The 14663-nt window shown below is 41.2% G+C and overlaps 1 protein-coding gene across 1 annotated transcript; it reads right to left on the bottom strand.

Annotated features, from left to right (window-relative positions):
• Positions 1–320: 320 nt before the first annotated feature.
• Positions 321–13338, bottom strand: LOC118113931 (basic helix-loop-helix transcription factor scleraxis). The gene is made up of 3 exons (XM_035164062.2): positions 12363–13338; positions 11787–12003; positions 321–1077 (listed from the first exon to the last, which is right to left on the bottom strand). The coding sequence occupies exons 1-3, from the start codon at positions 12746–12748 to the stop codon at positions 1039–1041; spliced, it is 642 nt and encodes a 213-aa protein (XP_035019953.1). The 5' UTR covers positions 12749–13338; the 3' UTR covers positions 321–1038.
• Positions 13339–14663: the final 1325 nt, after the last annotated feature.

The raw sequence follows: 14663 nt of genomic DNA, 5'->3' as shown, positions 1-14663 counted from the left end.
AAAGAAGGAGGTAGTGTGTGATAGACAAAAGAAAAGTAGGAATTAGGATGATGCGAGCTGCAGGTGTAGTCGCTGTGGAACTTGTATTTATGCTCACTGTCCTTCGTCTCTGGTGAAGGGATTTTTTTTGTGCCTCTTCCTGCCTGAAAGAGCAAACGTATGATAAAACCACCATTTGGTTTTACAATATCTGCACGACACAGGGAGGTTTCGCAGTGGAAACTTTTCATAATGTCGATCTGTTGCAACTGGGGTGGATCAGGACGAGGTTTGTGAATGCAATCTGCTCAAAATACCACCAACATATGAATGAAATCTACTTCCAGATATACAAAAAGATTTATTGGTCATCTTGAATTATTTTCCAGCATCAACTTCCAGAAATTATTATTAGAAACAACCAATATACCACAAAAGTTCCAGCATGATTTTTTTTTGTAATGCCATAAACTGTGTCAATAGCCATCGCTTTGTACCTTAAACCAATTCTCATTATTTTTCCATAATGTCATATGCCTGTTAAATAACATAGTTTCATTATATAATGTAATGTCACATAAATATACATTTATATTTCAGTTTACACATTAATAACACACAGCTTTTGAGTACAAACTTGTCTTTCATAGGTTGTGTATTTTTCGATCATGTGCCATAAGTTCCACTGACTCTGAACAAACAGTCGTTGAGTCAATACAGTAAAAGGTCTCTCATAAGTGTTGTTGAAAGTTTCTTCGTGGTGTTGATAAGAAAGCAAAAGCCCATAAAAAGTATAGTTAAACATTTCAGGAGTGTTTGAATCATATTTGAAAACACTGTAAAATTAAAAAATTTCATATAAAGCAAAATAATAAGTCAACCGAAAAAAAATCGCTTCATAAAGTTCCTTGAAAAGTCCTGGAAGTGCTATAGAAGTCCTTGAAAAGTCCTTGCAATGGATCACAAGTCTGTCAATCTTCAAGTTGCAGAAATCGTAAAATCACCCAAAGTGCTGTCAAAGTGACGAGCATTTTATCCACATGGTGTGTGTCCTCACTGTTAGCTTCTGATGGCCGTCTTCCTGTCTCGGTCTTTGTTCTGCAAGAGAGAAAATCACATTGCACATCAGTTCAAGACTCAACATCAAAATCTGTAAATAATTCACTGTTTTGGAAAATATGTTTATTTGCTTCATTGACTAGACTGAATCCACTCTCTATGGACATAACCTCAGTTCTCCTCAGGGACGTGTGTGTGTGCGTCTTTGTGTGTGGGAAAGAGAGTTTATTTATATGTTTAATGCACTGCAGGGCACACAGTTATACAGTTTATTGAAATTACATTTTTATTAAACTACAGTTTTTATATAAAAATTATCAAACAGGATATTATATGCAAATAAGTAAATGTCAGAAATCCTGTTAGCTGTGTTACTTTCGGATCGAGCCCGGCTAGCTGTTTCCCTCTGTTTCCAGTCTTTATGCTAAGCTAAGTTAGACAGCTGCCGGCTGTAGCTTCATATTTAAAGCACAGACATGGGACATAAAAATGCAAAGAGAACAGATTTTCCAACTTAGTGAAATAATCCTTCAAAAAATAGTTGAGTTGTTGGCGACAAAGAAAATGTCACTTCAATTTTGACAAGTAAATAATTTGTCATTTCCATATTTGTGTCTTTAGTGTGTCTTTCATTAACTCTTGAATACAAAACACAAAAGTTTGTATTACAACATTTATAAAGCAGTATATACGCAACAATGAATATTCTGAACAGGGGAGTGAGACTCATTGCTGTCAGTTTCTCATTATTGTGTCATACAACTGCACTACAGCTAAATATAGAGATGATTCATGGAAATAGATGTCATTTTTCACTGTAATCGCTGACACAGTAAATGAATGTGGGTTTGTTTGTAGTCAAATTTAATTTAATTTACTCAAGCACACGCTGTACAGTAGCATGCATACAATAACTGTGGTCACGGAGACTGTAGAATATGTCTTTTTTAATTTCATTATGGGCTGAGCGGTGACATCATGAAAAGCTGTGTGATGATGTGTTTCTCATTTATCTGTGGTATCAGAACGGAGAAGCCCTGATTTCCTGGCTGGCTCTGGAGACTTTCTCTATCTGGCCAGGAAAATCACATCACATTTTCCCTCCCCACCTAACCTCTGCTCCGCTCTCTTGTCAGGCCGTCTCCCACCAGCTTTTCAACAGTCACCGGACTTTTTCTAACATGACATTTGGGTGATACTCGCTCCAGCTTCTGTAAATACTTTTTAAATCAAAAAAAGATTTCATGCTGCTCGTGCTTTTATGGACAGATATGTAAAAATCCTATATTCGCAGTAGACTTCGGTTCAACTCGTCTACACTCTTGTCCTCCCCTGACTTTTCTTTCCCCCCTCTCTCTCATATCATCTCATCTAACCCTGTCCATGCCGCCCCCCCTCGCCCTCCACTCATCAGCCGAACACCTGTTACACATTTCCTCTCTCAGACCGTGCACAAGATGTAGGTGTTTGGAAAAATCTGCTTGACTGACATCAACAAAGGTGGGTAGGTGTTTGGAAGGGTATCAGGAGGTAATGAGAGCGTGAGATCATGGGATCTGGACAGGAATCGATCCTCCCACTGATTGAGGCGCGAGCGAGGAGACACAGGAACTGTTTCCGTCAAATCCTCCGGCCAGCTGGACCCAGAACCGAGGGTCATTATTACATTCCTAATAAAGCACCATTGAAATTATTTTATAATTTTGTTATATTTAGTTTTTTTGTGGTATGTTAAAGTGTATGTAGAGAAAAAATTTCTGAAACTAAATTTCAAACAAAAAGATTTAAAGGTTATAAATATACCAGACTTCATTGCAGCCATGATACTTGTTGCATTATTGTGTAAAAATCAAATTTTTTTCTACATCAGTGTTGTTAACTCATCACTACTCTTCACTTTTCCCATTTCAAAATGTTATCCAAATTTCATGGGATCCTGTCCGCTAGTAATTACCTTCATTACCCAACCAAACACTTTTCACAGCATATCTATGAAACAGCTAAATGGTGACACTGAAAGTATCTGAAAATTGGTCAGTGTCACTGAAATGTTGTTTTCTTAAAGCGTCTGCTTTTGCAACACATCTGCTCATAGTGGCTAAAGCATGATTGTACTTTTTTATTGTTCAACAACTCAACACTCAAATCTGTCCAAATGACTTTTTAATTCATGAGCTTTCTGCCAGAGAACTTCCTGCCTTGAAGAAGATCTCTGCACTCTAAGCAAATTAAAAAGATATTTCACAGATTTGAAATCCGTTGTATAATTATGTTACATGACTAAATTTAGAAAAAGATCACGGTCTTTGTTAAGTTAAGGAAAACTGAAAGAATTCCCCAATGCAGTATAATTAGACAATCAATGATCTGTAACTAAGTCTGGGAAAATAAGGTGGAGTGCCAGAGACTGGAAGCTGAAATGACCTGAGTATTGTTCTGCCATCTGACACACTGTGTAATCTGCATGGAGTTGTCTCTATAAATTGTGAATAAGTAAATGATTGCAAACAGAGCCTGCAAAACTTTTGGCCTTACTGTACGGCATGACTGCTATTGAAACTTTCTACTATATAAAACCAACAGCTTGAAGACAGAAGCGCACACGCAGCCACGCTAGACTCTGGTGTTTGCTGGAAAGCGTTGTGGAAAATCTTTGGTCTTTATCAGTGGAAATAATAAAGCGATGCAGGTTAGGGAGAGCGGGTACATGAAAAATCTCGCTCAGAAACGGTGCATGACAATTGGATAATTTACCAAATTACATGAAATGACCATGAAATCGGCCCACGCCTGACTGTGAGCGCCCGGTGATAGTTTGAGGAGCACAGCTGGAGCTAGAGAGGGGGGGGCGGTCAGCCGGAGTGTAGCTGGTTCCATCAAAGCAGGAGGAAGAGGGGAGGGGGGCTCTGAGACCGGCCTGGTAGTCAAAACAATCTCCTGAAGACTAATAGAGCATGGTCGGATGACATATCCCTCTTTTCCTCTCCAAACACCCACACACACACACAGACATACCACTGACTTCCCAGGGGGGTGATTTGTCCGACACTAATATGATTACCTGATGATGTTTACTTTAGACACAATATGATGATATTAACACACTGGAACAATATTATGGTTTTATCAAGGTGAAAACAGCCCGTCTTGACTTTAATGAGAAGATAGTAAACACACTCTTCGCAGCATCTTATCAAATTCAAACTTTAATATTGTTTTTCTGAAGCTCAAACCCGGGCTGTTCCTTTACCTATAATTGTGGATTTTTCCATGCAATCTCTCTCTCTCTCTCTCTCTCTCTCTCTTTTTTTTTTTTTCCTGCGTTAGGCCGCTCTGTCAAACACAAACATCTAATTTAGTTTCTGGCTGCACAGGGAGAGGAATGACTGGTTGGAAAAAAAATAATAATTCCACTTGGGCACTGGCCTGAAAATCATATAAGGCTGTTGGTATTCAACCATGAAATGAAAACTGGTAATATCCCTTTAGTTTATCGAGTGAAAATATGCGAATGTGAGTCAGCGTCTCGAGTGGCTACTAGAAGCTATAATTATCCTCATAAATGATCATCGATTAGAAGATCAGAGACCTACGACGTAGAACGGTGCAATAAATAACACGTCAGACATTTAAATAAGCTCACTAACACCCCGAATGAGCCGCAGTCAGCCGTTATGTGGCTTGGACACACCAGACATGCACTTCGTGCTCACTGTGGTTTGCTAATAGGCATCCTGATGGCTTCTGAAAAACACTTGATTTATCTGATTGCTTAATCAGATGCAGTGTCATTTCCCCCAGTCTCAGACTTCTGCACTTCATCATCAGTGCCAATAGCTCATTAGCTTCAGAAGATCATGGTTAAAGAAATTACACACTTTAAACAGCATATTCCTGCTTTTCTCAGTGTTGTACACGTCTTTATAAGGTTTGCTCTTTGTCTGGCTCAGCTTTTTCTACTTTTGTTCTAATTTGCTCCATGGGCAGCCCTCTCCCCAAAGACCAAACGACAACAGAATCATAGTTTTGCTAATAGATTTTGTTAGTTATCTGACCCGACTTCTTCTGTTGGTGTTAAATTAGGCTTTAACTGCTTCCATCTGTGCTGCAAATATACAGACAGGTCCATGCATGAAGGCATGCAGTCATATACAAAGCCAGGCCCGCAGACACAGACACACACTGGACGTGGGTTAGAATATATTTGAAAATTGCTCGCAGTGTATTAGCCACCCTTGGTGCACTTGATTAGCATAGTTTGAGTGAGGCGCAAACAGGCGAAGCTCCCGCTCAGGAGTCAACACCAGCATTATGTGTAAATAGGGCATTTAAGTTTTCATCTATGACCCTGAAACGTCTGCTTCATGCACACAAGTGACGTAATGCTTTTTTCCAGTGAAAACAGAATAATAATCCCAACGACTGCAGAAACCACAGTCATTAGCGTGCTCCTGTGCGTCCTATCCGTGCATTTAGGCTCTCTTAATACGCACGCTTCATTTGATCTCTATAAAAAAAAAGCTAAGTGTAGTTTCGGCACAGTTGAAAACCAACTGTCCAAACTGGAGGATAAATGGCGAAGTTGATTATCCTGCTGAGTTGTTGGCTGTTTCTCTCTCCCTCCTTCTCCCTTTCTCTGTCTCTGTTTCCACAACTTCCTGCACACCATTAGTTTAGAAAGTGTTGAAAGCACAGTCGTGATCCAGGGCTCTTTAACTGAGTAATCATATATGAAGGTTTTTTTGGTTGTCTAGAGAAGCAATGAACTGCCGTCTGGCTGTAAAATCTAGAAAAAATAGAAGTGCAACGAAATGCTTTTGATAAAAGCATGTGAGTGGGGTGCACTGCACGCCTGTGTGTCAGTCTTTTTGTGGTCGTGCAATATAGTGTGTGCCCGCATATGTGTATATGTGTCATATGTGGGTGTGAATGTGTGTGTGTGTGTGTCTGTGTGTGTGTGTGGAAGCAGGGAGGGCGTTTCACAGAGAGCGGTTTCCAGGCTTCTTTAACATCACCATCAAAGTCCGACGTCAATGTGTTTCTAATAGCAGCTGAATTAAACACTGACTGTACAGGCCTCAGCAGAGGATAAATCATTTACAGAACAATTAGCTCATTTGTTGCTCCGCTCTGCACTGCCAATGACTTCCAGACACAGAGAGCTGGCCGGTGTGTGTGTGTGTGTGTGTGTGTGTGTGTGTGTGTGTGTGTGTGTGTGTGTGTGTGTGTGTGTAGGCAAGGACAAGTACAACATTTCAATCATAATACTAATTTTCTCTCTAATTTTCTTTCTTAAACACATAGACATACACTTAGATTCAGCCACTAAACACACTCATTTGCTGCCACACACACACACACACACACACACTAGAAAAGATAAGTCAGTCTAACTGCACAGTGCAGTTTCAGTATGACTGTGTTTCCATCCACCCTGCTTTTCCAGTCACACACAAAAATCATTACATTCACAGCAGCTCAGATGTAAAAAAAATAATGATATTAGAGGCAGTGAAAATAATTTTTCAGAATTTGTAGAGAAAATTCCAAATGAATCGGAATCCTGTCAGCTGGAATTAAATCGGGGTTGGGCCTTAAAACGCTTGTAAACTCAACTAAATTTAATCGTCTCAAAGGGAACCGTGGTCTATTTGCAGCAACCACACAATAAGTATCACGGGAGTTATATTTTTTCTGAGATTTTTATTTTGTTTCCAAACATATAAATTCTCCTTTTAATCCAATCAGGTCAAATGAGCTTCTTTCTTTTTAAATATAGGAAAGAGTTTGCACTTGTCACATTCGGGCTTCAAAGGAAATAGTCCGGTGTGACTGCTGTTATTGGCGGACGCATCACAGATTCTATTTAGGTTTGCCACTGAATTGAATTGACCCTGTGCCTGCTGCAGGCCAAAAGAAAGAAGCCGGAGTTGTGAAGGAAGCTGTAAAAATGCGTCAAGCACCACGGCCTAAAGACAACACAGTAGACAGATGGGCACGTGTGAAAAACCTCGTGTTTGTTATATTGTGTCTCTGAATAAACACCACCTCAGTATCACCCAGTGGTGCGCGTGTGCTGCCTCTGTATACTATAGGCACAAATAAACACGTGTTTAAGTTCAACTGCAGACGCTCAACCGGTGCATTTCAAGATCATTACAGACAAACTGGACATAATAAATTTGTGATAGTTAAACAAGCTGAAGTCGTGCAGTGGTCCTGCTGCAGCTCCTCCAGTCCAGGCACCTGACAGTTGCCCTGATCAGCAGAGGCCTAACACAGGATATCTGCATCAATCAACCAGACAGCACGGGGACTGAAGCAGCCCTCAGCTCACCTCAACCCGCTTCTAAAGCCCTGTACATCTCATTTACAGATGGAACCATCACGACCGTCCCCTGCTTTTTTTTAATTCCTGCATATATCAAAGTCACCTGCATGCGAGAGTTGCACACCGGTTTGTCAAACCGCTGGTGCCCGACCCCTGAACAGTTTTTTATGAAAACTCAAACTTCTTTATGATATATGTGGATGTCTGACGAATAGTCTGGCTTCTGATAAAAAGATAGGAAGTAAAGTATGGCCTATATCACAGATTCAGCAGGGGAAGATGACAGCTAACAGAAGCACAGCCGAATGCATTTAAAATGAAATCAAACAGCTTTTATTAGCGGGAAATATCTAAATGCTCAAACTGAGGATATACCTCCAAAACTCTTCAATCAAAAAGAAATGGAAAACTGTTTAGAATTGTTTTGTTAACATCACTATGACATCTAGAAAATCAATGAAGGTATAATATATTCAATATTAAATCCTTAAAATTATCTAATTCATTTAGAAAATCACTAAAACTTGAACATAGAGTTCCACAGATAATGAATTCACATTAGCATTCCACTGAATATGTAGCATGGTGTCGTTCAGCCCTGTCTGTGCAGTAGTCATTACAAACAGACTGCCGTTTTGAAATGGTTATACTGTATACACACATAATAGGAGGAAATGAGCGTATACTTTTCTCACGTTCACTCTCTCCCACGTTGGAAATAGATGTAATTGAGGTGGCGGCTCTAAGCAGACCTGACAGCTGTGATGAACCTCAATAGCCATAAAAACATACAAGGAGAGAGAGCCCAGGACACCAAGTCTCGTTTTACCTTCACAATCGTTTCCTCTCTGTAATCACCAGCACCGACTCTGCCCTTTAGCCCACTTAAAGGCTCGGCACGGCCACTTTTCCAAGGAGAGTGAAATGCTCTCAGCTTCTGCCAATCACACTTAACCATTTAAATGCCAGTTGAATGTAGAATCACTTATTTTCTCCTTAAATAACTTTCAATGTTATAATATCAATTTAATTTGGCCATCGGTTATTAGACTTATTTTAGCACCACTGCAACACAATTACACTCTGAGATGTGTTTCACCATGTTTCGTCGATGTTAACTCATTATTGTAAAGTCACCTGTATGTGTCAATATCTTAATATAGGTACATTCAAATAGATTTCTGGTTATATATGTTTCTTATTATCAATAAATCATCTGATTAAAACCAAAAATGAACTGAGATGAACCACTGTCTGTGTATTAAAGCCTGATATAACATATTCGCCTCTTCCATAGAGCTTAATAATTGAAATGCCTCATTGCGCGACATGTTCCCTCATTAACATGAAGAGGAAGACTATTTGACTCATTACATTCTCCTGCTGCTGTAAATACTTCCTGGCGGACCATTTGTGTGTTAATGTGCTGCTGAAGATAGTCCCCAAGAAACACACCTACACCATATCCACCTGTTTCAGAAAGTGCGACGGCCCAGCAGTTGTAGAAATTTACTGAGCTATAAAAAAATAAAACTTTATATATTATTTGTGAGCAGTTTAATTTATTTATTTTGAATTGCATGATTGATTTACAAGATTCTCCCACGTTGGAAATAGATGTAATTGAGGTGGCGGCTCTAAGCAGAGCTGACAGCTGTGATGAACCTCAATAGCCATAAAAACATACAAGGAGAGAGAGCCCAGGACACCAAGTCTCGTTTTACTGAGCTGTAAAAAACTTTATATATTATTTGTGAGCAGTTTAATTTATTTATTTTGAATTGCATGATTGATTTACAAGATTTTAAACATGTATGTGGTGCATGTGAGTCCCTTCCTCTGTCTGCATTGGCCCTCTTTCACTTTTATAAAACAAGATGGCTCCAGCTCTGATCAACAGTGATGATAAACATGTCACCTGGGTGGCCATGCTAATTTTCTTTTTTTTTTTAATACAATGTCTACACACAAAACGATGCTAGCCATGTTAACAAGCTGCTTGCTGCTTTACCAAGCAAAGCATCTCAAACAGAGGCCCAGACAGGACCTGACTGGATCTAGGACTTATCCATGGAGGAGAGGCGACGGATCAATAGCTAGGTGGATGAGTTTTTTAAATTTTGTTGGCTCTCTTGTACACAAGGTAACTTTATTCAGTTGTTCATTTGTGATTTTGGTTGTGTGTGTCTAGGAGCTGCTTTCATTAAGCTTTACAAAAACCGTGCTGAGGAGGCGAGGCCGCAGGTGTTGCTCACGAATATGTTGTTTTGGTGCCAGAAGATGTGCTAGTGTGACATCTAGTGGCAATGAATATTGTTTATATAACCTTTAATTTGGAAAACAATTGAATTGACCATAATTGGAACTGAGGGAGGGTTTTTATATCTTCATATGGAATTTCCACAAAGCTGAAACTTCTAAATCTTTCCCTAACTTTCACCTGGGTTCACCTCGTCCTCGCGTTTCACGGAAAACAGTAAAAATGCATCTGGCAAACTGTACATCTTATATAACAGAGAATAATGTGATATTTTATGGAGCTAATAAAAAAAGCGTAATGTGACTGACACTAAGTAACATAGACGTTGTCAAAGTGTCTGTGTTTGGTATTTTTGATGTGAGAACGTTTCAAAATTGCTCTCTACCCAGCGTGCATTTACAGGTCAAGTCATGCGTGTGCAGCGGAGAGCTGACAGCAGCAGATAGTGTTACACAGCTCCGACTGACAGCTCTGACCTCCACCAGGCTGATCGATACGCAGAGAGAGAGGAGGGAGAGCTGGGGGAATGAGGGAAGCTCGGGGAGAGAGTCGAAGAGGAAAAAGTGAACCAGAATGAGGAGTGTTTGAGAATAAAGGAGGAAGGGGATAAAAACGATGGATGACAGAGAGAACCAAAAATGAAAAGGCGACAAAGGAGAGGCCGAGATCAGTTATCTCCCAGCTGAGGGTGTCTGGGTCGGACACCAAGGACGTCTAGGCTTTCACTCACAGAGGTTCAGAGGGGAGGCAGGAGGGAGGGGGAGACACACTGCTGGGACTCAGGTTATCCCCCAGCTAAAGGGTCTCTGAGTTTAGACACTGAGGAGGGTATTAGCTTTCACACACTGCTGGGGTAACGGGGGAGTCTGCCAGATGTCAGCTCCTTACCCATAAATCCTGCTAAATGGGCAGCGGCTATGGGTTAGAGGGGGAAAGTCGAGTGGACGTCACCCCTCTATCATCTTCTGTGGTGTTTGTTGAAGTCGGAGCTGGAGTCATATAATTGGATTATAGTCATCTGATGTCAGCTCTTCATCCCCCGTTATTTCTCATCAGACTGAAGACTTTCCTCTGCTGAGAGTGTTCTTGATTATGTCTATTTCCTGTGTTGAATCAGTTAAATATGAGTCGAAATGTGCGTAGGATCAAGTTCTCCTTTTCGGAGTCTCTATGAAGGTGTAGACAGACAGTGCAGCAGCGGAGGAAGTGTGGAAAAAGCGTGCTACGAAAATGAGAAGTTTTTCTACTGTTTTCCCAAATTAAATTCAAGTAATTCAAGTGCAACAAAGTGCAATTCTTAACAATACTGAGTATGGGTTAAGTGTACAAATACCTGTATTTTGCACAGTGACAACAAATTCCAGTGGAACAAACTCATTGCCAGTTAGCAATCGGTTTATCTCGGGTCAGTTGTTAAGGAGTTATGATTAAAACCTTCTCATATTCGGCCTGACGTCAATACATTCTTGAAATTATACACATGGTTTTGGATGGATTTCATGGGCTCCCGGTCATAAATCTCACTCGCTGCATAAATACCCTTGTAAACTTTAAATTCATATTTTTAAAAAAGATAAAAAGAAAAAAACAAACACCACATTTTGGATTGGACAGTTTTTACGTGATGGCTTTGCACATTTCTTTTTTTTAGAGTGAACGGTTCTGCCTCTCTGCTCAGCTCTCAGACTCAAAAACAATCACTTGCATTCACTGTGATGTCCAGTGAGTCTCAGAAACCACCTTGAATTCCAACCCACCTGCTCGAGTTAAACTAACCCCCAACAGGACAATAACACACGCTCATTCACCCCAGAAGAGAACTTTAAAGAGGTTCTGCTTTTAAAAATCCCTGAGGGCCAATCAGTTTTATAGGCGCAGTCACTGATCTCAGGTCAGCTTTAAACACCAAAGTGACCCTAAAGCACTGCGCGGTTTCTCACAAGAAGCTTCTTTCTATTTTCCTTCTTTTTCTTCCTGCTAAATCTGGCTCATTTTACCTCTTTGTAAGTAGTTTTTTTGACATAGTGGCACTTAGTCTTGTTGTAAAAAGAATGTTTCGATTATACAGTTTCATTGGAGGACTACATATATTATTTTTGATTTGACCTTTTAACCGTCTCCTTTTGTTTACTTCTACTGACTCAGTTTTCTGCTCACCATTTTCCTCTGGTTGCTGAGGCAGAAAGTACAGATGTGCTTGGGCTGAGTCGATTGGTCAGATCCTCGGTTGGGGGAGGAGTTGACATGGAAGAACGGTGGTGAGGGAGCGTGGCACGGCTGTCCGTCATGAAGTCCCTCACCCAGCAGCAGGACGTTCCCAAGATGACTGATGTAGCTGCTGGCCAGACGTAGAGTCTCGATCTTCGACAGCTTCCTAATCATCAAATTAGAGGGAGAGGTACGGTATTAATGAAGACAAAAGGTTTTTCTGAAATTGTGAAAAACTGATGCAATAACCCACATTTTGTTGAAGTTTTTGTAAAGCAATTCAAAATATGTTGCAACATAAAGACAATAATGCTTGATTTTAAATATTTCTTGGAGTGGCCACATCCTGGGCACAAAGTATGACACCTCTATTAAATGAACTCATAACTACAGGCGTGTTCGAGAAATATTTAACAGTGATTAAATGTTATCCAGAGCAATATCAGGGGCTTCTTTTTCCCTTTTTTTTGTCTGTGATCGTATTTGTGCATAAGATCAAACGTCAGGACACAGGCTGCTCTGTACCTGTCTGCAGGCTCGGTGGGGATGAGTGTACGCAGCGCCGTGAACGCCGTGTTGACAGAGTTGGTGCGATCTCTTTCCCGCGCGTTGGCTGCAGTCCTCTGGCGAATTTCCCCCGGGGGAGACATGCCTGGGGGGGCGAGCCTCCCCAACATGCCCCCCATACCTACCCCTCCAATGCCAATTCCCGCACACATCTTCCTCTTCCTGTTCATCTTGATGTGGAAAGCAGACGGGGACGAGGAGGACAGGTGGAAGGCGTTGGAGCTGTGCTCATCGGAGCCAGACCCCTCGCTCCCGTTCTCGTCTTCGTCTTCGGAAAGGAGCGCGATGTCGCCATACAAGAAGCGGCCTGCGGGAGGCGCCGTGCGCAGCATTGCGAATGTCATCTTTATCGTAATAAGAGTCTGGCAGCTGCTGATTGATTCTTGTGTGATTTCCACTTGTTGAGATTAAACTTGTAACGTTTCTGCAAAGATGCTGCTCCCTAAAGGTGTCCACCGCTCAAAATGTCACTTTACCCCCAACGTGTCTTCGCTGCGAAATGTGTTGAGCCAGGTAAGTCAGATGTACCTCTAACAAGGCTGAGTCTATCTTGGCTTAAAAGATCAGCAAGTTGATCTTGAGTCAGAAATCAAGAGTGACTTGACCTTGGAGCTGCTGTGTCACAGGTGGCTGCAGGTTCCACGACCTTCTTGTTTTTCTCTCTTGGTTTACACAAATCACTTCACAGGTCAGTTCCTCTCTCAGTTAATCCTGTGGCAGAAAGCACATGATGAAGTCAAGTGGTTGTTGATTTCTCCTCTTCTTCTCCTCTAAACCTTCTGTCTTGGTCCTTTGTTTCTATATTTGTCTGTTTCAAGTCCAGATGCAGAAACTACTCCCAGTCCGTGGCAGCAGTTTGACTCTCTCTTGCTCTCTGCTGGTCGCCCCTCTTCCCTCTCTGCCTCTTTGCTCCACGTGTGCCTGCTGTCTGAGTGTTTCCGTCTGCCTCTGGTCTTATAGGCGGTGGGAGGGCCAGAGGACTCCTCCGCTCCTCCTCTGTGCGGTGAGGGTCCCCCGGCTGCTGTCTAGAAGCAGGCCAGAGAGACCGGAGGCAAGAGGCAAACCATCAGCAGGAGTTTGTTTTGGCTGCACACTTGTGTGTTTCAGGGGAAATCCACCCTAAAACAGAACTTGCATCATCCCAGTTTGTTGGGTGGGTTTGGTGACCTTAGAGGCCACGGAGCCTTATGAAACTCTGCATGAATACTGTATACATATTCAGTTACTTGGATGGTGACTTAATATGGAAATTGAACAGGAATAAATGTTGTCAACTGACAGGAGTAATAAAGACGATGATCTTGGACAGTACAATCAAATATCAGATGCCTAACACAATCGAACTATTAATATGATCTCATAATAGTCTGGCATATTGTGTTTGCAGGTTTTGACATGGTTTAGTTGTGCAGGCAAAAGAAGAGAAAATGATATCCTACATTTTTCCTGCTTTTCTCTACTGGCTGATCTTTCTTTTTCCAGATTTATTTGACAGAGCAGGCTACCAGCAAGAGGTAGAACTGGGACTTTGGTTTGCGAAACATTTATGTTTTCTTCAACCACTTTCTTGACAGCAAGAAGCTAAGAGGCTCAAGTGGTGAAGTCAGAGTTTGCCTTTCTCCCCGCGTCTTCTTTTCTGCCTGCGGTCTCCCCCTGTGTTTGTCCCTGGGCAGCAGGCTGGGAGGCTCAGGCAGACAAGCCACAGTGCTGGAAGCTGATAGTTCAACCTGGACTAATGGCTGAAGCCTGGAACTGGGCTTATTCATTCACTTGTAGTGTGGAGGAGAGCTGCTATTTTACTCACTTAAACTCCCTTTAACAATCTGTCTTCCTCCTGAGGAGAAGAAGAAATGAAAATAGACAGCAATGGGAGGGGAGACAAGTAGGGGAAATCCCTATGGAGAAAACTAATGAGGAAAAGCAATCTATCTATCTATCTATCTATCTATCTATCTATCTATCTATCTATCTATCTATCTATCTATCTATCTATCTATCTATCTATCTATCTATCTATCTATCTATCTATCTATCTATCTATCTATCTATCTATCTATCTATCTATGTCTGTCCATCTCTGTGTTTGGAAAATGGAGCTTTGCCTCAGATAATATGAAAAGTATTTGACTGCCTTCATCAAACTCTGATCTACTTTTCCAACTTCTCTGGGATTTTATTAGCAATGATCATGCAACTTAAGTCTCATTTCCAAGGAACTGACCGACCTTTACATTTTGTTTCCTGCCTCAAATGCACAGT

The sequence above is a fragment of the Hippoglossus stenolepis genome, chromosome 8, assembly GCF_022539355.2.
Source record: "Hippoglossus stenolepis isolate QCI-W04-F060 chromosome 8, HSTE1.2, whole genome shotgun sequence".
NCBI classification, from domain to species: Eukaryota; Metazoa; Chordata; class Actinopteri; order Pleuronectiformes; family Pleuronectidae; genus Hippoglossus; species Hippoglossus stenolepis.
Note: the sequence above shows the minus strand (reverse complement) of the source record. Positions and strands in the feature narration are given on the sequence as shown.